This window comes from Nerophis ophidion, linkage group LG08 (genome assembly GCF_033978795.1).
Source record: "Nerophis ophidion isolate RoL-2023_Sa linkage group LG08, RoL_Noph_v1.0, whole genome shotgun sequence".
NCBI classification, from domain to species: Eukaryota; Metazoa; Chordata; class Actinopteri; order Syngnathiformes; family Syngnathidae; genus Nerophis; species Nerophis ophidion.
Window position 1 is genome coordinate 37570912 of NC_084618.1, and position 26929 is coordinate 37597840.

Sequence of the window (26929 nt, forward strand, 5' to 3'; positions counted from 1 at the left end):
TGGTGCGGGCCGCGAGCTTTATATGAATGGCGCTTCACATTGTCATACTTGTATTCCCACGATTTTTCCGGGAGACTCCCAATTTTCAGTGCCTCCCCAGGGGTATTCATTCTATCGAAAATATCACCCTAACAACAATATTAAGGGGGCATCGTGGAGGCACTGCCTTTAGCGTCCCTTAAAACCTGTACAAACAGTGTGCCAGCCCAGCCACATGTTGTATTTGGCTTCTATAGATGCAGTAGGCGACTGCAAGACATAGTTGATTAACAGCCACACAGGTCACACTGAGGGTTGGCCGTATAAACAACTTTAACACTGTTACAAATATGCGCCACACTGTGAACTCACACCAAACAAGAATGACAAACACATTTGGGGAAAACAGCCGCACCGTAACACAACAGAACAAATACCCGGAATCCCATGCAGCCCTAACTCTTCCGGGCTACAATATACACTCCCGCCCCCCAAACCCGCCCCCTCTTGATTTTTTAAGAAATCTTTTTCTTGCGGCCCAGCCTCACCCAGTTTCTGCATCCAGTGGCCCCCAGGTAAATTGAGTTTGAGACCCCTGGTTTAAACTCATAATGCTTTACAATAGGGCTATTCAGCTCATGCAGCAAATTCCTAAAAAGACATTGGAACCGACAGAAGATTTTTTTTCCTCCATACCAGTGGTTCCCTCTTCATTGAAATACTATTGAGTACCTTCCATCCATCTCCTACCGCTTATCCCTTTCGTAGTTGCGGGGGGTGCTGGAGCTGGAGCCTATCTCAGCTGCATTTGGGCAGAAGGCGGCATACACCCTGGACATGTCCCACCTCATCGCAGAGCCAACATAGATAGACAACATTCACACACTAGGGCCAATTTAGTGTTGCCAATCAATCTATCCTCAGGTGCATGTCTTTGGAGGTGGGAGGAAGCCCTCGCAGTCACAGGGAGAACACGCAAACTCCACACAGAAAGATCCCGAGCGCAGGATCGAACCCAGAACCTTTGTATCGTAAGGCAGACACACTAACCCCTCCTCCATGCTGCTTAATTTGAGACCCTGACCTTATTTATTTCTGTATGTGTCTAGCTAGGAATGGGTGATATGGCCTAAAATATATAAGTTGATTGGCAACACCAGGTTCTCAATATTGGGGATGGCATGGCGCATTCTGGAGTGGCCCTGCCGTCAACCTGAGGGTCCCTGGTTCAATCCCCACCTACTACTAACCTCGTCACATCCGTCGTGTCCTTGAGCAAGACACTTCACCCTTTCTCCTGATGGGTCGTGGTTAGGGCCTTGCATGGCAGCTCCCGCCATCAGTGTGTGAATGTGTATGTAAAAGGGGGAATGTGGAAATGGTGTCAAAGCGCTTTGAGTACCTTGAAGGTAGAAAAGCGCTATACAAGTATAACCCATTTACAATTTACTAAAGTGGCTCTCGCATGTACAAATATGCATTGCTATCAAACATGGGGCGGTTTAGTACATATAATGTGTTTTAGATGTAGTGAAAACTTAAAGGCCTACTGAAACCCACTACTACCGACCACGCATCCATCCCAACCATTTTCTACCGCTTATTCCCTTTCGGGGTCGCGGGGGGCGCTGGCGCCTATCTCAGCTACAATCGGGCGGAAGGCGGTGTACACCCTGGACAAGTCGCCACCTCATCGCAGGGCCAACACAGATAGACAGACAACATTCACACTCACATTCACACACTAGGGCCAATTCAGTGTTGCCAATCAACCTATCCCCAGGTGCATGTCTTTGGAAGTGGGAGGAAGCCGGAGTACCCGGAGGGAACCCACGCTTTCACGGGGAGAACATGCAAACTCCACACAGAAAGATCCCGAGCCTGGATTTGAACCCAGGACTGCAGGAACTTCGTATTGTGAGGCAGACGCACTAACCCCTCTGCCACCGTGAAGCCCACGCAGTCTGATAGTTTATATATCAATGATGAAATATTAACGTTGCAACACATGCCAATACGGCCTGTTTAGTTTACTAAATTGCAATTTTAAATTTCCCGCGAAGTCTCCTGTTGAAAACGTCGCGGAATGATGACGCTTATGTTGATGCGTTTCTTGTGATGTTATTGGTTGGAGCGGACATTTTATCCCAGCACCACTCACGGCTAAAAGTAGTCCGATTTAATCGCATAATTACACAGTATTTTGGACATCTGTGTTGCTGAATCTTTGGCAAATTGTTCAATTAATAATGGATACTACAAAGAAGAATGCTGTTGGTGGAAAGCGGTGTATTTCGGCCGGCTGTAGCAACACAAACACAGCCGGTGTTTCTTTATTTGTTGTGAAGCTTTAATATCGAACAGAGCGGTGAAGCGAACATGTTTCTCTACCACATGTCAACCGGCAGGTTTCAGTGAGAAAATTGTGGTAATAAATTGGCTCTTACCGTAAACATGAGCGGAGCTTGTGTCGTTCTTCCTGCAGCTATTAAAGAGGCAGTTGCAACTTTCTTGGCTCCTCCATGGCTTCACTCAGAAACACTGGCGGTCACCACACCGCTCCGACTTTCAGGATAGGGAGATAAGGGATTTACCATAATTATCCTGGTAAATGTGTTTAATACCATCTGAATCGCTCCCACTGCCCTCGTCTTTTTTTTCTTTTTCTTCTAGTCCTTCACTCTCACTATCCTCATCCACAAATCTTTCATCCTCGCTCCAGTTAATGGGGAAATTGTCGTTTTCTCGGTCAGAATCGCTCGCGCCGCTGGTGGCCATGATTGTAATCAATGTGCGGATGTGAGGAGCTCTCACACCGGTGACGTCACGCGCACATCGGCTTCTACTTCCGGTAAAGGCAAGGCTTTTTTATTAGCGACCAAAAGTTGCAAACTTTATCGTCAATGTTCTCTTCTAAATCCTTTTCAGCAAAAATATGGCAATATCGAGAAATTATCAAGTATGACACATAGAATGGACCTGCTATCCCCGTTTGAATAAGAAAATCTCATTTCAGTAGGCCTTTAAAACTGTTGCTTGGAGCGCTTGAAGAAAGGATTCGAGTAGAAATGCTAAAGACTACTAGTAGACGGAACGGCACTTGTACTTTCGTTTCAAAGAACTAAACAAAAGGAAATACTGTAGATATTCAACCCACGGAACTTGCAGTGAGCAAACCTATTCAAAACATGGCGCCATAGCAAATACAATACCACACCTTTTCAGTGGCTGTCTGTGTTTTATAACAACTACTTGTTGAATACCAAAAAATCATGGATGTTTGTGAAGAAAAATCCATTAATTAGCCACACCGTTTAATAAGCTGCAAGGTTCAAAGCGCAGGAAAAAAGTAGCGGCTTGTAGTCTGAAAAAAATATGGGACATTTATAGAGGCTCTTTTAGATGCATTGGCACCTTAAAACTGACCTAAGAGCTAACTTGACAACATGAACTGCAATGCAATCAGCTTTTTTCTTTGTAGATTTTAAATATGTGCATGGGCTGTTTACGAACTAGATTTTCAAATCAAATTTTTAGTATTCTCCACTGCTAGCTAGTGCCTTGATCTGTCCCTGCACGCTCCACTTCTCCCTCAGGTTGGGGGAAAAATATTTATTTTGGCACCAGAGGCATTAAAAACATGTCTATAAAACTGGTTTACAATTTACATTTTAGTCAATATTGAATTTATTTGACATTAATCCGTCACTCATCATACACTTTACCAAGTGACCTAAACTGGTCTTGCCTTGGCCTACTGACCCGCAGCTGAAATATTAACAGACATTCCCAAAAGCTTGTTGTTAAGGTGATGATGAAGAAGTCATGTGAATGAGGAATAGTCACATGTTTGTTGTGTGAACAGGACATTTTAGCACTTTTAGCAAACAACACTGAAAATACAGATTTTTCCCAGTACAGTACAGTACATCACTGCATGACAATCAAAGTCCACCTGCGCCGAGCATGTACGCCGCTGATAAGGAATGCTGATTAAGTCACATTAATATGGCTTATCACGTAACAAAGATCACTAGTAGGTTTTCTTTTCAGTCATTACTAAATAATAAAAATGAAACATGATCCAATTTAAGAAGAACAGGCAGATAGCAACCAAGGAAAATCCAGCCATCCATCCTTTTTTCTACCGCGACCCTTTTGGGGGTCATGGGGGGTGCTGGAGCCTATTTCAGCGGCAATCAAGCGGAAGGCGGGGTAAAACCTGGACAAATCGCCCCCTCATCACAGGGCAAACACAGATAGACAGACAACATTCACACTCACATTTACACACTAGGGCCTATCTAGTGTTGCCAATCAACCTATCCCCAGGTGCATGTTTTTGGCGGTGGGCGGAAGCCGGGGTACCCGGAGGGAACCCACATAGTCACAGGGAGGACATGCAAACTCCACACAGAAAGATCCCGAGCCCGGGATTGAACTCAGGACTACTCAGGACCTTCGTATTGTGAGGCACATGCACTAACCCCTTTTCCACTGTGCTGCCCCCAAACAAAATTGTTATTTTAAATGTTTGTTTTAACTATAATCAAATATGTTTATTTGACATAACAATGATGAACTACCCCTTGTAGATCGCCCATGTACCAGCCCAGTGGTACACTGGCTTTATCTAGTGGTACGCCAAAAAAGAACTGAACTAACTATTTAAACACAGGGTTACTGTTCAAACTGTTTGTAATATTACAGTGGCCAGAAATATTTAAAATATGTAATAAATAAAACCTCTGCCTTGTTTGAATGAATATGTAGGCCTACTACGCTACTGTATTTTAATGTTGGTTATTGTGGTGGTACTTTCTGAGGAGGTACTGGGTGAAAAAAGTTGGAGAACCCCTTCTGTAGAATAAAGAAACCCCAAATATAGTCAAAAATAATGATGAGTTTGTTAGAAATTGACAAGAAATTAAATAAAAATACTATTATAATAATGTTATTATAATTGAATATTTTTTATATTCAGTGAATTCCCATAACATTTGATTTTATACTAAAAATGGATATCTGCATTGCCCAGATTTACAACACTAACAAATATATAATAATAAGGAATAATTTAAATAAGATATTGGGGAGATTAGACAAGTAGAGTTCAACAAAAGAAGGTGATTGGCTGCAAACTCCCACCCCTCGAGGACCTGTTCTCGTCCAGAACCAGGAGGCGTGTGGGTCGGATCACAGCTGACTCTTCTCACCCTGGACAAAACCTATTCTCCCCTCTCCCCTCAGGTAGGAGACTACGTTCCATCCAGACCCACACCTCCCGCCACCTGAACTGTTTTTTTCCCCTCGGTCATCAGGCACATGAACAATAACAAGATCTGATAGCTCAGTTACAGATCATGTTATTCTATTCGGTGTTAGATGTGTTTTATGTTGCACGATTGCACCAGGTAAAATTCCTAATTTGTGAACCCGTTCTCAAACAATGGCAATAAAAACTCTTCTGATTCTGAAATGAATACAAAGAAAATGAGTAAATAATTAAATAACGTTTCCTAAACTAATGTTCACTGTAACCAATATAATGACCAACAATAGCTACAGTGATACCAATAATGATGAATATTTATACATTGCATAAATACTTCTATAAATTATGATACACTGAGAAGAGTAGGCAAGTAGCAACTAAATAAATTATATTTATACTTTTTTATAAAAAAAATTATTATTGATGATAATGTTTTTAAAAACATTGAATAAACTATAGCAACAATATTTGTAATAATAATAAAGATTGAGAAATATTGAGAAGTTGAAGTCAAAGTTAAAGTACCAATGATTGTCACACACACACTAGATGTGTCGAAATTATTTTCTGCATTTGACCCATCACCCTTGATCACCCCCTGGGAGGTGAGGGGAGCAGTGGGCAGCAGCGGTGCCACGCCCGGGAATCATTTATGGTGACTTAACCCCCAATAACAACTTTTAATGCTGAGTGCCAAGCAGGGAGGTAATGGCTCCCATTTTTAAAGTCTTTGGTATGACTCGGCCAGGATTTGAACTCACGACCTACCGATCTCAGGGCGGACACTCTAACCACTGGGTAGGCAAGTAGGAACTAAGGAAAATGATTAGTATTGTTATTAAGATCTCCCAAACGTAGCTATTAATAGGAATGCTTATGTATGTGGCATCAAGATGAAAAACTAGAAGCTGATGTTCAGGAAAAGAGAGCACGCTCAAGAAATCATTAACTTCAAATTGTTCTACAACTCTGCTTTAAAGCTTCACACTTGACCCACAATCAGTACCATGACCCAGAATATGAATACTGTACTTACTGTACTTTTAAGAGTCCAAACGCACACGTCATAAGCATTGCACCTCATCATTCTCATCTTCATCATCACCTGGGCCCCACTGGGAGGAAAAACAAACAGAATTTTTAAGCACGTTTCATTTCAAGTCACGCCAGCAGTGCAAACATTGAAACATGAACATTTGCTGGCCACATCTGCTATCCGTTTGAAGTATGATTCTATTAATTTCGTACACAGCCGCGAACTTTAAGGCTGTACTGCTAAAATAGAATCCAGTACACATGATCAGGAAGTGAAACAATACAAGCCAATTTTGTCCACTTCAAGTTACTATCATGGGACATAAAAATTATTGATATTGTTACACTTTTGGCACATCTGCACATTAGTAACCATATGCTTCAATCAAAACTGTTAATTTCTATATAGGATTGTTGGAAACTAGTGGGTGAGTTGAAAAGCATCAAAACAACACATAAGCCTGTATTTGTAGAAGACTGACCTCTACTGGTGGGTTTAAAGATTACAGCTCAAATAATACAACGACGAACATTAAACTATACAATTAATAACAACAGAAAAATACATTATGCAGTCCTTAAAATACATCTTACACTAGGAAATATAATGTATTGTATATACATATATGTATATACACACATATATGCATACAGGTATACATTTGTGGTCAAAGGTTTACATACACTTGTAAAGAACATAATGTCATGGCTGTCTTGAGTTTCCCATCATTTCTACAACTCTTATTTTTTGTGATAGAGTGATTGGAGCACATACTTGTTGGTCACAAAAAAATTATGAAGTTTGGTTCTTTTATGAATTTATTACGGGTCTACTGAAAATGTGACTAAATCTGCTGGGTCGAAAGTATACATACTGCAAAGTTAATATTTGGCTACATGTCCCTTGGCAAGTTTCACTGCAATAAGGCGGTTTTGGTAGCCACCCAAAAGCTTCTGGTTTAATTTTTGACCATTCCTCTTGACAAAATTGGTAAATTTGTTGTTTTTCAGACATGGCTTTACAAACCCCGTTTCCAAATGAGTTGGGAAATTGTGTTAGATGTAAATATAAACGGAATACAATGATTTGCAAATCCTTTTCAACCCATATTCAATTGAATGCACTACAAAGACAACATATACTCATAAACTTTATTTTTTTTTGCAAATAATAACTTCGAATTTCATGGCTGCAACATGTGCCAAAGTAGTTGGGAAAGGGCATGTTCACCACTGTTACATCACATTTTCTTTTAACAACACTCAATAAACGTTTGGGAACTGAGGGACACTAACTTTTGAAGCTTTGGAAGTGGAATTCTTTCCCATTTTTGTTTTATGTAGAGCTTCAGTCGTTCAACAGTCTGGGGTCTCCGCTGTCGTATTTTACGCTTCATAATGCGCCGCACATTTTCGATGGGAGACAGGTCTGGACTGCAGGCGAGCCAGGAAAGTACCTGCACTCTTTTTTTACGAAGCCACGCTGTTGTAACACATACTGAATGTAGCTTGGCATTGTTTTGCTGAGATAAGCAGGGGAGTGCATGAAAAAGACAAAGCCCCGCTGTTGTAACACTTGTCTAGCTGAAATAAGCATGATAACGTTGCTTGGATGACAACATATGTTGCTCCAAAACCTGTATGTACCTTTCAGCATTAATGTTGCCTTCACAGATGTGTAAGTTACCCATGCCCTGGGCACTAATACACACCCATACCATCACAGATGTTGGCTTTTGAACTTTGCGCCTATAACAATCCGAATGGGTATTTTTCTGTTTGTTCTGGAGGACACTATGTCCTCTGTTTCCAAATATAATTACAAATGTGGACTCGTCAGACCACAGAACACCTTTCCACTTTGCATCAGTCCATCTTAGGTGAACTCGGGCCCAGCCAAGCCGGCGGCGTTTCAGGATATTGTTGATAAATGGGTTTGGCTTTGCATAATAGAGTTTTAACTTGCACTTACAGATGTAGCGACCAACTATAGTTACTGACAGTGGTTTTATGAAGTAATCCTGAGCCCATGTGGCGATATCCTTTACCCACTGGTGTCGGTTTTTGATACGGTACCGCCTGAGGTATCAAAAGTCCGTAATATCATCGTTTACGTGCAGTGATTTCTCCAGATTCTCTGAACTTTTTGATGATTTTACGGACTGTAGATGTTGAAATCTCTAAATTCCTTGCAATAGCTCGTTGAGAAATGTTGTTCTAAAACTGTTCGACAATTTGCTTACAAAGTGGCGACCCTCACCCCATCCTTGTCCTTGTTTGTGAATAACTTAGCATTTCACGGAAACTGCTTTTATACCCAATCATGGCACCCAACTGTTCCCAATTAGCCTGCACACCTGTGGGATGTTCAAAATAAGTGTTTGATGAGTATTTCTCAACTTTATCAGTAGTTATTGCCACCTTTCTCAACTTCTTTGTCATGTGTTCCTGGCATCAAATTCTAAAATCAATGATTATTTGAAAAAAAAAAAATGTTTATCAGTTTGAACATCAAATATGTTGTCTTTGTAACATATTCAACTAAATATGGGTTGAAAAGGATTTGCAAATCATTGTATTCCATTTGTATTTACATCTAACACAATTTCCCAACTCATAGGGAAACGGGGTTTGTATTTCTTCAGCATTGTCCACACATTTAAGTCAGGACTTTGGGAAGGCCATTCTAAAACATTCATTCTAGCCTGATTTAGCCATTCCTTTACCACTTTTGACGTGTGTTTGGGGTCATTGTCCTGTTGGAACACCCAACTACGCCCAAAACCCAACTTCCGGGCTGATGATTTTAGGTTGTCCTGAAGAATTTGGTTTTTCATTGTCCCATTTACTCTTTGTAAAGCACCATATATATGTATATATACTGTGATGAGGTGGCGACTTGTCCAGGGTGTACCCCGCCTTCCGCCCGAATGCAGCTGAGATAGGCTCCAGCGACCCCCCGCGACCCCAAAAAGACAAGCGGTAGGAAATGGATGGATGGATATTGGATACATATATATATATATGGTTTATAGGTGTAAAATTACAAAAAATTGCTAAAATGCTAGCATGAAAGGTTTGCAAGGCGTGGCGCATTGGGAGAGTGGCCGCGTGCAACCCGAGGGTCCCTGGTTCAATCCCAAACTAGTATCAACCTCACCACGTCCGTTGTGTCCTGAGCAAGACACTTCAGCCTTGCTCCTGATGGGTGTTGGTTAGCGCCTTGCATGGCAGCTCCCTGCATCAGTGTGTGAATGGGTAAATGTGGAAGTAGTGTCAAAGCGCTTTGAGTACCTTGAAGGTAGAAAAGCGCTATACAATTACAATCCATTTATCATTATTTACAACATAAGATGAGTTAGCATAGTTCTAAATTGGTGGCAAGTATCAAAAAACATGAATTTTAGGTTTCAACAAACAAAAATTGGCTAAAATGCCAGCATAAAACATTAGCATGCTAACCTTAGCATACAAATATAAGCGAAACTTACATACTCCTCAAATGGTGCCAAGTAACAAAATCCAAGATTTTTAGGTGTAAAAATACAAAAGTAGCTTAAATGATAGCAATAAATGTTAGCATGCCAACATAGAATAAGTTAGCATAGTTGTACCGAGGTGGCAATCATCAAAAACCATGATTTTTAGGTTTAAAAGAACAAAATTTGCTAAAATGCTAGCATACGAATATTAGTATAATAGGAGGAGAAGCTAGCACACTCCTAACATGGTGCCTAATATCAAAATTCAAATGTTTTAGGTGTAAACATATAAGATTAGCTCAAATGTGAGTACAAAATGGAAGCTTGCTAACAATAGCATGCTAAGATATGAGTTCGCATACTTCTAAGGTGGGGCAAAGTATCAAAAACCCAGATATTACACATGATTATTAACTTTTATTATTATTATTATTTTTATTTTATTTTTTACATAAACTGTATATAAAATTATTTAGATTTTACAGTAAAAAAAACAACCTGACAGGTCAGTTGCCAAAATTTTTACCATAAAATGTACAATGCTTTTTTTTTAACAGCATATAAATGGAAAATGGAAAAATACTACCAGTTTTTACTGTAAAATCTATGTTTGTTGTTTTTATGGTGTATTACTGTAAATGTAAAAATGTTACCGCAGTTTTGTTTTTATTTACTGTAAAATTTTGGTGACTGGGCTACAAGTTTGTTTGTGTTTTACTATAAAATGTTTCTTTACAGTGCACAATTTGATGGATGACTTGCTTTAAAATAATGAGTCAAGCTAACCTTTTTGGATTTTTACCCAAAAATATATTTGGAACGTAATAGTAGATCAAGTTGAAAAAGTATGAAATTGCTTGCTATATTTTCCTGTGTCAAAAATAGAGAGTTAAATACATTCACTAAGCAAAAACGCATATTAATTTTTCGCAGGCCACATAAAATGATATAGCGGGCCAGTTCTGGCCCCCGTGCCTTGAGTTTGACACCCGTGTTTTAGGGCAGTGGTTCTCAACCTTTTTTCAGTGATGTACCCCCTGTCAAGATTTTTTTAATTCAAGTACCCCCTAAACAGAGCAAAGCATTTTTGGTTGGAAAAAAAGAAGTAAAATACAAGCACTATGTCATCAGTTTCTGATTTATTGAATTGTATAACAGTGCAAAATATTGCTCATTTGTAGTGGTCTTTCTTGAACTATTTGGAAAAAATATATCTATATAAATAACTAAAAACTTGTTGAAAAAAAAACAAGTGATTCAATTATAAATGAAGATTTCTACACATAGAAGTAATCATCAACTTAAATTGCCCTCTTTGGGGATTGTAATAGAGATCCATCTGGACTCATGAACTTAATTCTAAAAGTTTCTTCACAAAAAAATAAATCTTTAACATCAATATTTATGGAACATGTCCACAAAAAATCGAGCTGTTAACACGGAATATTGCATTGTTGCATTTCTTTTCACAGTTTATGAACTTACATTCATATTTTGTTGAAATGTTATTCAATAAATATATTCATAAAGGATTTTTGAAATGTTGCTATTTTTAGTATATTTAAAAAAAAATCTCACGTACCCCTTAGCATACCTTCAAGGACCCCCAGGGGTACGCGTACCCCCATTTGAGAACCACAGTTTTAGGGGACCAACAAACTGTAAGTGCTAGATAACAGTTAGATGACAGTAACCTTTTACCTTATTTATTAGACCTTATATAAAATACCTTGAGAAGCTTTACCTTGAGTGCCATTGTCATTCACATCCATCCATTTTTTCTACCGCTTATTCTCTTTGGGGTTGGGGGGGGGAGGGCGCTGGTGCCTATCTCAGCTACAATCGGGCGGAAGGCGGTGTACACCCCGGACAAGTCGCCACCTCATCGCAGGGCCAATCATCTACAGTGGGGCAAAAAAGTATTTAGTAAGCCACTGATTGTGCAAGTTCTCCCGCTTGAAATGATGACAGAGGTCTGTAATTTTCATCATAGGTACACTTCAACTGTGAGAGACAGAATGTGAAAAATCATCATTTTAAGTGGGAGAACATGCACAATCGGTGGCTGACTAAATACTTTTTTGCCCCACTGTATATGTATTGCTCTTTTAGCATTCCAATGCCAGGGTGTACCCCGCCTTCTGCCTGAATGCAGCGGAGATAGGCTCCAGCGACCCCAAAAGGGACAAGCGGAAGAAGATGCTTACAATGTCTGAATCAAGACATAAAACAATAGGTAATATTATCCATCCATCCATCTATTTCCTACCGCTTGTCCCCTTTAGGGTCATGGGGGATGCTGGAGCCTGTCCCAGCTGCATTCGGGCGGTAGGCGGCGTACACCCTGGACAAGTTGCCACCTCATCACAGGGCCAACACAAATAGACAGACAACATTCACACTCACATTCACACACGGGCCAGTTTAGTGTTGCCAATCAACCTATCCCCAGGTGCATGTCTTTGGAGGTGGGAGGAAGCCGGATTACCCGGAGGAAACCAACGCAGTCACGGGGAGGACATGCAAACTCCAAACAGAAAGACCCCGAGCCCAGGGATCAAACCCAGGACCTTCGTATTGTGAGGCAGATGCACTAACCCCTGCCACTGTGTTGCCTATCTGTCAATGTAAAAGTCAAAATAATATTTGATGTTTTAACCGTTTTTGTCAAAGAAAACCTAATTATTTATGACAAAGTGTACAATATTTACCCAAAACTATTTCAAAGTGGAATATTCAATATCATTCCATGATTATTATTATTAAAAAGGTCAATTATACATACCACAGTTTATTTTTAAACAGTATTTGTTTTTTGAGTACGGTTAGAAAACCCCCCCCACTAAAATTATAAGTGTTAAAAATAATAATTGTTTCAGTTTTTTATTTCAACACTTAAGCCTCAAGATAAACCAGATCCATCCGTAGTTTTTATAATTGTTTTAATTATATTTTACTTGTTAGCTATATGTACTTTATTCAAAGAAAACTGTTTTGATATTACAAACACAATAAGCAGTTTTTCCCCAAAAAATATTTCAAAGCGGAATATTACGGTTGTCTGTTTAACATCTTCCCGCTTGAAGCCAAACCACCTCCTGACGATGGACCCCCTGCTGTTTTTCTTGGAATTATTTCTTCCTTTATTTGTTACCAGATGGCAGCACACTTTCTGTGTGGAGTTTGCATGTACTCCCCGTGAATGCGTGGGTTCCTTCCGGGTACTCCGGCTTCCCCCCACTTCCAAAGCTACAGTACAAGAGTGCCCTCTAGTGGGCGAGAATAACCAAACCGCGTAACGTGGAGCAAAAAACAGTAAAATGTGACAGTGAATAAACTTACCTTCCAAATTACACCACCAACCTTATTTCCCTGTCAAACAGTTGCCAAAACGACAGTAAATAGCGCTGAAGTACATTTTTTGTAGTAACTCTTATCTTCGTTTAAACTGTGAAGCACACTTCTCTGGACCCTGGGCGTCCTGTACACTTTGCAGCAACTGCTACCGATTTACGACACCTTCGTTGGCCAACTTGTTGTGCTGTGATGTGAGCGTTTCAAAATAAAAGCCCCACACGCACGTCGTCAAACATCAATTTGACGACGAGGAAAAAATTAAGCAAGGTCATTTACGAGCTGCGTTTGGCACACAAGAAGAACAACCTTTTAACATTAAATGTCACACTTCACATCCAACAAGGTAAGGTTAAAGAGTGGGGCGGGAGGGCACAAAAGTTAGTATAGCTATGTGGGCTACGTGCTAACATTATACTCATTTTATCATCGCGCATACTCTATGAAGGAGGGGAAACAAAACAATCCAATTACGGCGCCATGTCGGTAGGTGACTGACATATAGTTGGCAGCGCTCCAGATGACATTTTAAGATGTGTAGCAAAGCCTTTATGACGTCATAAACTGGCTTGACAACCCATTTTACTGTTAAAAAAAACTAAAATGCCATTTCTGCATTCTGCACTGTAGTAAGTTAGAAACGTTCCTCAAATGGATGATTTTTCTTGTATTTGAGTCTGTCACCATGGTAACAGATTTTTCAAAGGCCTACTGAAACCCACTACTACCCACTACGCAGTCTTATAGTTCATATATCAATGATGAAATATTAACATTGCAACACATGCCGATACGGCCTTTTTAGTTTACTAAATTGCAATTTTAAATTTCCTGGGAGTTTCATCTTGAAAACGTTGTGTAATGATGACGTGTACGCAAGACGTCACGGGTTTTTAGGAAGTATGAGCGCTGCGCACACACAGCTAAAAGTTGTCTGCTTTAACCGCATAATTACACACTATTTTGGAGATCTGTGTTGCTGAATCTTTTGCAATTTGTTCAATTAATACTGGAGAAGTCAAAGTAGAAAGATGGAGTTGGGAAGCTTTAGCCTTTAGCCACACAAACACACGGTGATTCCTCGTTTAAAATTCCTGGAGGTGAAATTTTAATATGGATCAGAGCGCGGTCAAGCGAACATGAATCACAACAGAATGTCAATCAGCAGGTTTCGGTGAGAAATTTGTGTTTAAAAAGTCGATTCTTACCGGAGAAAAGCTGAGCTTGTGCCGTCCATAGCTGCCGTCGACTCCCCTAAGACACATGGCCTCAAGACACCCGTGGACACACCCCTCCGACTATCAGGTATTGTTTAATCTCACTAAAACACTAGCAACACAATAGAAAGATAAGGGATTTCCCAAAATTATCCTAGTAAATGTGTCTAAAAATATCGGAATCCGTCCCAATGCAATCGCGTTTTGTTTTTTTCTCTCTCTAGTCCGTCGCTATTAATATCCTCAAACACGAATCTTTCATCCTCGCTCAAATTAATGGGGAAATTGTCATTTTCTCGGTCCGAATAGCACTTTTTGTTGGAGGCTCCCATTAAAATCAATGTGAATATGTGAGGAGCCGTCAAACATGTGACGTCATTGTCTGTGACTTCCGGTAGAGGCAGGGCTTTTCTCTTAGCACCGAAAGTTGCGAACTTTATCATGGATGTTCTCTACTAAATCCTTCCAGCAAAAATATGGCAGTATCGCGAAATGATCAAGTATGACACATAGAATGGACCTGCTATCCCCGTTTAAATAAGAAAATCTCATTTTAGTAGGCCTTTAAACCCCAGTTTTGAATATGTTTGTCCTGTTTGCACTTTTAGAAGGTGTCCTAGTTGGCCGCAGTGCCCCGAGCGGACAGCAGGTGTGCTCTTTAGCACTGCAGCACACACACCACTGCAGTGTGTGAGGGAGACCCAGGAGGAAGAGGAGGCGGAGGAGAAGGGTGTGAAGGCCCAAATAAAGCCATGGGGGCCGGGGCTGGGCAGCGCCCCCCTTTGCTATAAATACACTGGCTGCCTGGAGGTTCGGATTTGGTGGTTTGCGCTCCAGACCAGGGACTACCGCCACCTTCATCACTACCTGTGCTGCTCCAGCCTTCCTCAAGAGAGTTCTTAGTGCCTGCTCATCATCATCATCAACATCATCATCATCAACATCAACCTCCCCATCCAGGATGCCTCGTGTGGACGCCGACCTCAAGCTGGACTTTAAGGACGTCCTTTTCAGGCCCAAAAGGAGCAGCTTGAAGAGTCGCTCAGAGGTAATCCCCCCATTGCTACTGTTGCATCCAGGAAGTGAACGATGTAAATGCAGTAAAGCTAAACGTGTGCTTTATCGTCGATGTTCGGTTTGCTTTGGTTGTGTCACAACAACAACTGGTCTGAGAGCTGTGTGCCCTTCTTAAAAGGTGACAGCCAAACACAGGACACACACATGTGCATGCGTGCTTGCGCGCGTGCGTGCGTGCCTGTGTGTGTGTGTGTGTGTGTGTGTGTGTGTGTGTGTGTGTGTGTGTGTGGTCTTTTACACCAGATAAAAGGCTATATAATTTCTTGTTAAAACTTGATTAATAGCAACAAGTCCTTTAAAATACTACAATTTGAGCCCATGTCTTAGATACTTGTAAGCCCAAATTCAATCAAAATTAACACAATTATATTTTTAAATGTTTTTGCTTAGTGCCCAATGATAAAAAACAACTGTTTTTTATTATTATTTAAAGGTGTAGAGCAGGGGTCCCCAAACTATGGCCCGCAGGCTGTATATGGCCTGCCAACGTGCAAAAATCCGGCCCACGGGAAGTCCCAAGTTAAAAAAAAATGTTTACATATTTTTATTTCTTTATTTATAAATTTTTTTAAGTCTGTCCTTTCCAATCCATTTTCTACTTTGTTGCTCTCAGGGTCTCTCAGTTACTCAGGCAAATCTTATTGTCTAAAAATGCATTTTCCCAATATACATATATATTAGGGGTGTGGGGAAAAATCGATTCGAATTTGAATTGCGATTCTCACGTTGTGCGATTCAGAATCGATTCTCTTTTTTTTTTAAATAATTTTTTATTTTTTATTTTTTAATCAATCCAACAAACCACTACACAGCAATACCATAACAATGCAATCCAATTCCCAAACCAAACCTGACCCAGCAACACTCAGAACTGCAATAAACAGAGTACTTGAGAGGAGACATAAACACGACACAGAACAAACCAAAAGTAGTGAAACAAAATGAATATTATCAACAACAGTATCAATATATTCATTGGACAACAGTGTCCAATGAATATTCTATTCATTTCATTTTTTAAAAGATATTCGGTAAATATATTTGTATTTGTTTCATCATTTTATGTCTACAATTATTTTTACATAGAATAATAATTATAGACATAAATGATCAAACAAATACAAATATATTTACCAAATATCTTTTTAAAAATGAAATGAATAGAATATTAATTAGACATAAATGGTCAGACAAACACAAATATATCAACTAAATATATATTTTTAGATAAAGAAAAATAATATATTAGAAATATTAACATGAAATATTAAAAAAACATATTAACCAAAGACAATTTTTGTTTTTAAATAAAATATATTTAAAAAAATAGATATAAATAGAATAATAATTGTACACAAAAAATATTTTTAAAAATACAAATATTTAACCATCTTCCTTTTTTAAAATGCAATGAATGTAATAATAATTATTATTACAAATATATATAAATATAAATATATTTACCAAATATATTTTAAATGAAATAAATAGAATAATAATTATAAACATAAAATGGTCCAGCCAACACAATTATATCAACCAAATATATTTTTAAATAAATAACTATACGAATATACTAGAATTATTAACATAAGATATTCAAACAAATATATTAACCAACTATCATTTTTGTTTTCAAATAAAATACATAAATAATTAAATTAACATATAAAGAATAATATTTACAGACATACATTGATTTAAAAAAAAAATAGAATTGATATAATAATAAATATAGACAAAAAATAATAAAACAAATATAAATATATTATTGAAATATCTTTTTTAAGATAAATTTAAGAATCCTCTCTGAGCTGCCACCTTCTCGTGGTAAAGGAGTTTGTGTGTCCCAATGGTCCTAGTAGGCAGAGGATGCCGGTCAGACTTGGCAGGCCCAAACGCATAGTCAGGGTCTGCTGGGATCGTTGAGCAGAGTTTCCTGTAGGAGAGAGTTTCAATTCCCACCTCCCAAAAGAAATTGAACATGTCTCGAGGGAGACGCTGGTCCTTTAGGCTCATGGGACCCTGTGGGCAGCGGACAGGTACTGACAGGCCTAGCAGCGCAGTATTTGTTTTTAGCTCATTTAATTTGTCAGAGTTATACATGTTGGGGAATAGATATAACTCTATCACGTAAAACAGCAGTGGACACTTTAATGTAACATTTTATATAATATATTCTCTGAGAACCAGCGGTCACTGCAGTGGACATTTGTTTTTAGTTTATTTCATATGTAATGTGTTATTTTAGTGTTTTATGCAACACGTCCATGGTGCGAACCAGTCTCCACTGCAGTGGAGATATGTTTTTAAGTAATTTCATTTGTCACAGTTTATACATTTTGGGGTATAGATAAACCCCTGTCATGTGAAACACAAATGTACACTGTAGTGGACATTTTAATTTAGTATTTCCATCCATTCATCCATTTTCTGGTGCCTATCTCAGCCAAAATCGGGCAGAAGGCGGCGTACACCCTGGACAAGTCGCCACCTCATCGCAGGGCCAACACAGATAAACAAACAACATTCACACTCACATTCACACACTAGGGCCAATTTAGTGTTGCCAATCAACCTATCCCCAGGTGCATGTCTTTGGAGGTGGGAGGAAGCCGGAGTACCCGGAGGGAACCCTCACACAGTCACGGGGAGAACATGCACTCTCCACACAGAAAGATCCCGAGCCCGGGATTGAACCCTGACTACTCAGGACTTTCGTATTGTGAGGCAGACACACTATTTTATATAATGTAATCCTTGGGAATGAGTGACCACTGTAGTGGACATTTGTTTCTTCTGACATTTCAAAAAAAGTTGCCTTGTTATGCAAAACAAAAACCTCCACTGTAGTGGACATTTTTATTTAGTATTTTATATAATATATCCTCTGAGAACCAGCAGTCACTATAGTGGACATTTATTTTAAGTATTTTATACAATTCCTTGCCCAGGGTGTACTTTGCCTTTCGCCCAAAATGTTCCAGCGCCGTCGCGACCCCGAGAGGGATAACCGGTAGAAAAAGGATAGATGGATGGATCCCTGTGAGAACTGTGCAGTGGACATTTGTTTTTTGTCTGTTTGTTTTGTTAAAGTTTTTAACATTTTTGGATGTGTACATGTGTGTTTATTTTACTATTTTATAACAATCCTGCGAACCATAATCCATTGCAGTGAAAAATTAAATTTTCTTTTGTCGCAGTTACACAACAAATGCTAGAAATTGTCCACAGTAGAGGACATTATATTTTGGTATTTTATATAAAATATCCCCTCGGAGGCCCAGTGTCATTTTTTGGTCTATATTTTTTTCAGTTACGTATTTTGGGGGAAAAAAATCGCCCTGTTATGTAAAACAGTACAGTACATTACACTGTCTCTTGGGATGCTACGCTAAATACAATAATGTGTTACATATATTGTATATATTATATACTGTATAATATGTAGGGCTGCGAATCTTTGGGTGTCCCACGATTCGATTCAATATCGATTCTTGGGGTCACTATTCGATAATATATTGATTTTTTTCGATTCAACGCGATTCTCGATTCAAAAACGATATTTTTCCGATTCAAAACGATTCTGTATTTATTCATTACATAGGATTTCAGCAGGATCTACTGTACACCAGTCTGCTGACATGCTAGCAGAGTAGTAGTTTTTTTTAAAAAGCTTTTATAATTATAAAGGACAATGTTTTATCAACTGATTGCAATAATGTAAATTTGTTTTAACTATTAAACGAACCAAAAATATGACTTATTTTATCTTTGTGAAAACATTGGACACAGTGTGTTGTCAAGCTTATGAGATGCGATGCAAGTGTAAGCCACTGTGACACTATTGTTCTTTTTTTATTTTGTATAAATGTCTAATGATAATGTCAATGAGGGATTTTTAATCACTGCTATGCTGAAATTATAACTAATATTGATACTGTTGTTGATAATATTCATTTTTGTTTCACTACTTTTGGTTTGTTCTGTGTCGTGTTTGTGTCTCCTCTCAATTGCTCTGTTTATTGCAGTTCTGAGTGTTGCTGGGTCAGGTTTGGTTTTGGAATTGAATTGCATTGTTATGGTATTGCTGTGTAGTGGTTTGTTGGATTGATTAAAAAAAAAAAAAAACATTTTTTTTTAAATGAGAATCGATTCTGAATCGCACAACGGATTCAAGTCGTAATCTAATCGATTTTTTCCCCACACCCCTAATAATATGTATATATTACATATATGTTATATATATATTGCTACTATGGTACAATTTTAGTCTACATTATATTTTCTGTTTTCGCCCTCTTTTCGTGCCCTTTTGTGCATTATCCTGTCCATCCTTTGTAACTGAGCTACTGTGTGGAACAATTTCCCGTGTGGATCGATAAAGTTTGTCTAAATACAAAAATAGGCTCCTGGCTGGCTAAAGGGTTAGCTCGCTCCCTTAAGTGCGACAGTGTAGCATGAACTTGCCAAATAGTGAGAGCCAAGACTTTGTCCTCCTTTATGAATGACTCGTGAAGAGAGCCTTATGTTAAAGCAGTTTTTTTCAACCTTTTTTGAGCCAAGGCTCATTTTTTTCATTGAGTTTCATTAAGAAATGAAACTCGGCACACAATAAAAAGTCGTTCTGTTGGATATGAATTGTGCATCACCACAGCTCGTCTCAAAGTAGGTGTACTGTCACCACCTGTTACATCACGCCGTGACTTATTTGGAGTTTTTTTGGTGTTTTCTCATGCGTAGTGTTTTAGTTCTTGTCTTGCGCTCCTATTTTGGTGGCTTTTCCTTTTTTGTTGGTATTTTCCTGTAGTAGTTTCATGTCTTCCTTTGAGCGCTATTCCCCGCATCTACTTTGTTTTTGCAATCAAGAATACTTAAGTTGTTGCTATCTTCTTTTGTGGGGACATTGTTGATTGTCATGTCTTGTACAAATATACTTTGTGGACGCCGCACTGTAAGTCTTTGCTGTCGTCCAGCATTCTGTTTTTGTTTACATTGTAGCCAGTTCAGTTTTAGTTTTGTTCTGCATAGCCATCCCTAAGATTTAATGCCTTTCCTTAGCGGCACTCATTTTTGTTTGTTTTTGCATTAGATACCTTTTTACCTGCACACTGCCTCCCGCTGTCGTCTCCATATTATGATCCCAACAAACCATCGTCGTCTCACACGACCTGTTCCCGACATCTACAAAGCAATTCGCTACCAGCTGCCATCTACTGATATAACATGTTACTCTGCCAAGCTCTAGACCAGTGGTTCTCAAATGGGGGTACGCGTACCCCTTGGGGTACTTGAAGGTATGCCAAGGGGTATGTGAGATTCATATATATTTATTGAATAGTACTTAAACAAAATATGAATGTAAGTTCATAAACTGTGAAAAGAAATGCAACTACAATATTCAGTGTTGACAGCCGGATTTTTTGTGGACATGTTCCATAAATACTGATCTTAAAGATTTCTTTTTTTGTGAAGAAATGCTTAAAATTAAGTTCACAGATCCAGATGGATCTCTATTACAATCTCCAAAAAGGGCACTTTAAGTTGATGATTACTTTATGTGTAGAAATCTTTATTTATAATTGAATCACTTGTGTATTTTTCAACAAGTTTTTAGTTATTTTTATATCTTTTTTTCCAAATAGTTCAAGAAAGACCACTACCAATGAACAATGTTTTGCACTGTTATACAATTTAATAAATCAGAAACTGATGACATAGTGCTGTATTTTACTTCTTTATCTCTTTTTTTCAACCAAAAATACTTTGCTCTGATTAGGGGGTACTTTAATTAAAAAAATGTTCACAGGGGGTACATCACTGAAAAAAGGTTGAGAACCACTGCTCTAGACAGCACCGACAATTAATAATGCACATTATTTGCTGGATTATAATTACTGGTTTGTAAAAAATGGTTTTAACCCAAATATGTGAAACTGCATAATCTCCCAGGGCACACCAGACTATATCACGGCACACTAGTTGAAAAACACTATGCTAAAGTAATAGACCCACTCTAACACACTGCAACGTGTGCAATCCTCTTCTCATGTTGTGGTACTACTGTGGCCCCTCTGCAGGGACCACGACAGCGACACAAGGCCCTCAAGAGAACTTCTGGGAATGTTGTTTAAAAATAGTGATGAGTGTTGCGTCGGAGCACATTCCAAACGTGACAACACTTGCACTCCACTATACACACTCACTGGTCACCACATTAGGGACAGTCGCACTGCAGTCAAATGCTGTAAATATGAAATATTGAAGACAGCTAATAACAGTGTAATACACTCTGTGTCCTCAAGGTGGACCTCCAGAGGACTTTCACATTCCGCAACTCCAAGAAGACCTACTCAGGCGTCCCCATCATCGCCGCCAACATGGACACCACGGGCACCTTTGAGATGGCGCAGGTGCTCAGCAAAGTGAGTTTTTCATTTGTGAACCACGGGACACGACATTAAGTACAGACTACTACTACCATGTATTGTTTTTGTCATGTCAAAGTATGATAGGAGTGAAGTGATTTACAGTTGTGCTCATAAGTTTACACACACTGGGAGAATTTAAGGAGGCACTTGAAGAAAAATGGGCTGCATGGTCGACTGGCCAAAAAGTAAATTTTTGGTCTCATCACTCCAAATTACTTTGTTCCAGAAGTTTTAAGGCTTGTCTCTGTGCTGTTTGGCACAATGTAAACGGGATACTTTGTGACATTTCTTCTGGCGACTCGACCATGCAGCCCATTTTTCTTCAAGTGTCTCCTTATTGTGCATCTTGAAACAGCCACACCACAATTTTTCAGAGAGTCCTGTATTTCAGCTGAAAATATTTGTAGATTTTTCTTTGCATCTCGAACAATTTTGCTAGCAGTTGTGGCTGAAATCTTGGCTGGTCTTCCTGAATCTCTCATTTTCCACTTCTTAATCAGCGTTTGAGCACTGCTGATCTGCATTCTCAATTCCTTGGATATCTTTTTATAACCCTTTCCTGTTTTATGCCGTTCAGTTACCTTTTCTCGTGGATCCTTTGACAATTATTTTGCCTTCCCCATGACTCAGAATCCAGAAACGACTGTGCAGCACTGAATGAAAGTGGCAATTGTCTGTCAGAAGCCCAGAAACTCACTGACCTTTTATGCACACACATTAATTACAAACAAACAGGTCACAGGTGAGGATTTGAACCTTGATTAGCCATTCAAACCTGTTCGTGTCAACTTTTGTGCATGTTATCAAATCAAAGTCACTGGGGTATTTAAACTTTTGATCAGGGTCATTTGGGTACTTCTTTTGTCATTTTAATTTAAAAAGTGGAAATACAGTTGTTTGCCAATAAATAGCTTCACACAACCATTAAGCATGAATGGAAGAAATGTTTGTGTTATCATTCATATTCTCTGAAGAATGGCCAATAAATCATCAATTCTCCCAGGTGATGTAAACTTATAAGCACGACTGTATGTTAATGTAGTGCTTTTCTCTAAAATCTCAAAATGGTTTACACAGCAGAACATGTAAAACAAAGAGGGTGGTACTGGTTAATGTGTCTTGCCCAAAGACACAACAGCAGTGACTAGGAGGCTGGAAGCCAGCCACGAATGGGTTATTCTTGTATGGCGCTTTTCTGCCTTCAAGGTACTCAGAACGCGTTGACACCGATTCCATATTCACCCATTCACACACATTTACACACTGATGGTGGGAGCTGCCATGTAAAGCGTTAACCACGACCCATCAGGAGCAAGGGTGAAGTGTCTTGCTCAAGGACACAACGGACGTGACTAGGTTGGTAGAAGCTGGGGATTGAACCAGGAACCCTCATGTTGCTGGCACGCCGTCCCCCGTAAATAACTAGGACAGGGGTCAGCAACCCGCGGCTCTTTAGCGCCACCCGAGTGGCTCTCTGGAGCTTTTTCAAAAATGTATGAAAAATGGAAAAAGATGAGGAGAAAAAAATATAAAAAATATAAATTTTTGCTTTAATATGGTTTCTGTAGGAGGACAAACATGACACAAACCTCCCTAATTGTTATAAAACACACTATTTATATTAAACATGCTTCACTGATTCGAGTATTTGGCGAGGGTCGTTTTGTCCTACTAATTTTGGCGGTCCTTGAACTCACCTTATTTATTTACATGTATAACTTTCTCCGACTTTCTAAGACGTGTTTTATGCCACTTCTTTTTCTGTCTCATTTTGTCCACCAAACTTTTAACATTGTGCATGAATGCACATAGGTGAGTTTTGTTGATGTTATTGACTTGTGTGGAGTGCTAATCAGACATATTTGGACACTGCAAGCTAATCAATGCTAACATGCTATTTAGGCTAGCTTTTCATACATATTGCATCATTATGCCTCATTTGTAGGTGTATTTGAGGTCATTTATTTTTCTTTAAGTCCTCTTAATTCAATTTATATTTCATGACACACTATCGGTATGTAATATGATTTTATTATAGACGGATTTGTTTTTCTATTTTTGGACCAATATGGCTCTTTCAACATTTTAGGTTGCCGACCCCTGAACTAGGCATTAAATAGGTGGATGGATATTGTGATAATTTATTAGCGGTGTAGTGGTGTGTCCTTTGTGAAGATATTGCCAAATTACAGTTGAACTGATTTCTTTTAGCAAATTTTGGCAAAAAAAATAGCAATGTATACACTTTTGTGGCAAATAATACTTAATAATTAAGTGTTAAACATGTTGTGTTCCTAGAGATATTTACAGTATAGTGCATCGCAGAAGAATAAAACGACACCATGGGGGGGTATAGCTCGGTTGCTGGAGTGGCCGTGCCAGCAACTTGAGGGTTCCAGGTTCGATCCCTGCTTCCGCCATACTAGTCACTGCCGTTGTGTCCTTGGGCAAGACACTTCCCCCACCTGCTCCCAGTTTCACCCACACTGGTTTAAATGTAACTTAGATATTGGGTTAGATATTCGATTCAATATCGATTCTTGGGGTCGCGATTCGATTATATATCGATTTTTTTCGATTCAACACGATCGTCGATTCAAAAACGATATTTTTCCGATTCAAAACGATTCTGTATTCATTCAATACATAGGATTTCAGCAGGATCTACCCCAGTCTGCTGACATGCTAGCAGAGTAGTAGATTAAAAAAAAAAAAACTTTTATAATTGTAAAGGACAATGTTTTATCAACTGATTGCAATAATGTAAATTTGTTTTAACTATAAAACAAACCAAAAATATTACTTATTTTATTTTTACTTATTAATTTATCTTTGTGAAAATATTGGACACAGTGTTTTGTCAAGCTTATGAGATCGATGCAAGTGTAACCCACTGTGACACTATTGTTCTTTTTTTGTTTTGTATAAATGTCTAATGATAATGTCAATGAGGGATTTTTAATCACTGCTATGCTGACATTATAACTAATATTGATACTGTTGTTGATAATATTCATTTTTGTTTCAATACTTTTGGTTTGTTCTGTGTCGTTTTTGTGTCTTCTTTCAATTGCTCTGTTTATTGCAGTTCTGAGTGTTGCTGGGTCAGGTTTGGTTTTGGAATTGGATTGCATTGTCATGGTATTGCTGTGTATTGTTTTGTTGGATTGATTAGAAAAAAAAAATCGATTTAAAAAAAAGAAAGAGAATCGATTCTGAATCGTGATTCGTAATCGAATCGATTTTTCCCCACACCCCTAATAAATATAATTCACTTCACTTCACCATTGTGCAGGTGTACCTAATGTTGTGGCCACGAAGAAAAATGAGAAAATGGCGTCTCTCCTTGCCTTTCAGCACACGCTCTTCACCGCCATCCACAAACATTACTCTGTGGACGAGTGGAAGAACTTTGCTGCCGATCACCCAGAATGCTTAGAGGTAACTGTAAACAGCAGAGTGCCCTCGTCACGCGTAGAGGATCTTTGACCAGCCAAACGGTTGCCGTGGTCTTGACAGCACATGGCCACCAGCTCCGGCAGCAGCAGTGCAGACCTGGACAAGCTGTGCGCCGTCATGGAGGCCGTGCCCGCCCTCAAGTACATCTGTCTGGACGTGGCCAACGGCTACTCCGAGTACTTTGTGGACTTTGTCAAGACCGTGCGGGGGAAGTTCCCCCAACACACCATCATGGTAAAGAACCCGCACTCACCTGTTGATGACGATGATGATGATGATGCGTCCGCAGGCTGGCAACGTGGTGACGGGCGAGATGGTGGAGGAGCTCATCCTCTCTGGTGCTGACATCATCAAAGTGGGAATTGGCCCAGGTGAGCAGTATCGGTCACGCTGACACCGAACCAATGGCGCCCTCTGGCGGGGTAGCGAACATTGCACTGGTAAAAGCCCCACGCCACCCTGCGTGTTTCAGGGTCCGTGTGCACGACCAGGATCAAGACAGGCGTGGGCTACCCCCAGCTGAGCGCCGTCATCGAGTGCGCAGACTCCGCCCACGGCCTCAAGGGACACATCATCTCTGTGAGGACGCAAAACTGGTTTATGATCAAGTGTAGTTGTACGCCGCACCAGCGTGACCACTAGAGGGAGCCCTCCTGTAAATCTGCTCTCACATGCATGATGCTTCTTTAGGATGGTGGATGCAGTTGCCCTGGAGACGTGGCTAAAGCCTTTGGTGAGTTTGGAAGACGCACTCTGGCTTTTTAAATGTGGGATTGTTGTATCAGGTTAACTTCTTTTTACACTTGTATCATTACCTTTGTTGGTGCTTAACTTTTGTTTACACTTTTACAACTTGAGTTATGTTACTTAACTTCTTTTTAAGCATTTGTAAGTATTACTAATGTTGGTGGTCAACTTCTTTTGACATTTGGATAACTATTAGTTATGTTAGTAGTTTACTTAACACTTTTGTCATAATTACTAATGTTGGTTACCATGAATTGATTAACGTGGACCCCGACTTAAACAAGTTGAAAAACTTATTGGGGTGTTACCATTTAGTGGTCAATTGTACAGAAAATGTACTGAACTGTGCAATCTACTAATAAAAGTATCAATCAATCAATCAATCAATGGTGGTTAACTTTTGTTTACACTTTTATAACTATAGTTATGTTAGTAGTTAACTTTTTAAGCTTTTATAATTATAACTTATGTTGGTGGTGGACTTCTTTTCACATTTGTATAACTATTAGTTATGTTAGTGGTTAACTTCTTTTTACAGTTGTATAACTATTACTTATGTTAGTAGTTAACTTATTTTTACATTTGTGTAATTATTACTTATGTTTGTGTTTAGCTTGTTTTTACAGTTTTAGAACTTTAGCTATGTTAGTAGTTAACTTATTTCTAAGCTTTTGTAAATACTAATGTTGGTGGTCAACTTCTTTTGACACCTTTAGAACTATTAGTTATGTTGCTGGTTAACTTCTTTTTACATTTGTATAATTATTGGTTATGTTAGTAGTTAACTTTACACTGTTATAAATATTACTCATGTTGGTGGTTAACTTTTGTTTACACTTTTATAACTGTGGTTATGTTTGAAGTTAATTTTTT

General features: G+C 39.0%; 2 protein-coding genes across 11 annotated transcripts in view; one reads left to right on the top strand and one right to left on the bottom strand.

Moving 5' to 3' along the window:
* dtnbp1b (dystrobrevin binding protein 1b) overlaps positions 1–25787 on the bottom strand; it is a 158595-nt gene extending 132808 nt beyond the window's left edge. For 8 of the 10 annotated variants that reach the window (XM_061908478.1, XM_061908470.1, XM_061908467.1 and 5 more), the window contains exons 1-2: positions 25563–25787; positions 6291–6369 (exon numbers count right to left, since the gene is read on the bottom strand). The gene's annotated coding sequence lies outside the window, so the exon portion shown is untranslated. Of the gene's footprint in view, positions 1–6290; positions 6370–11515; positions 11552–13113; positions 13251–25562 lie in introns of those variants that run through there. The other 2 variants (XM_061908474.1, XM_061908472.1) reach the window with 2 other exon arrangements.
* Positions 13329–26929, top strand: part of gmpr (guanosine monophosphate reductase) — a 14755-nt gene continuing 1154 nt past the window's right edge. Inside the window, exons 1-8 of the mRNA XM_061908464.1 lie at positions 13329–13471; positions 14951–15390; positions 21725–21844; positions 25208–25291; positions 25370–25543; positions 25599–25680; positions 25782–25888; positions 26000–26042. Coding sequence (XP_061764448.1) covers positions 15304–15390; positions 21725–21844; positions 25208–25291; positions 25370–25543; positions 25599–25680; positions 25782–25888; positions 26000–26042 — 697 coding nt within the window. The 5' untranslated portion in view covers positions 13329–13471; positions 14951–15303. The remainder of the gene's footprint in view (positions 13472–14950; positions 15391–21724; positions 21845–25207; positions 25292–25369; positions 25544–25598; positions 25681–25781; positions 25889–25999; positions 26043–26929) is intronic.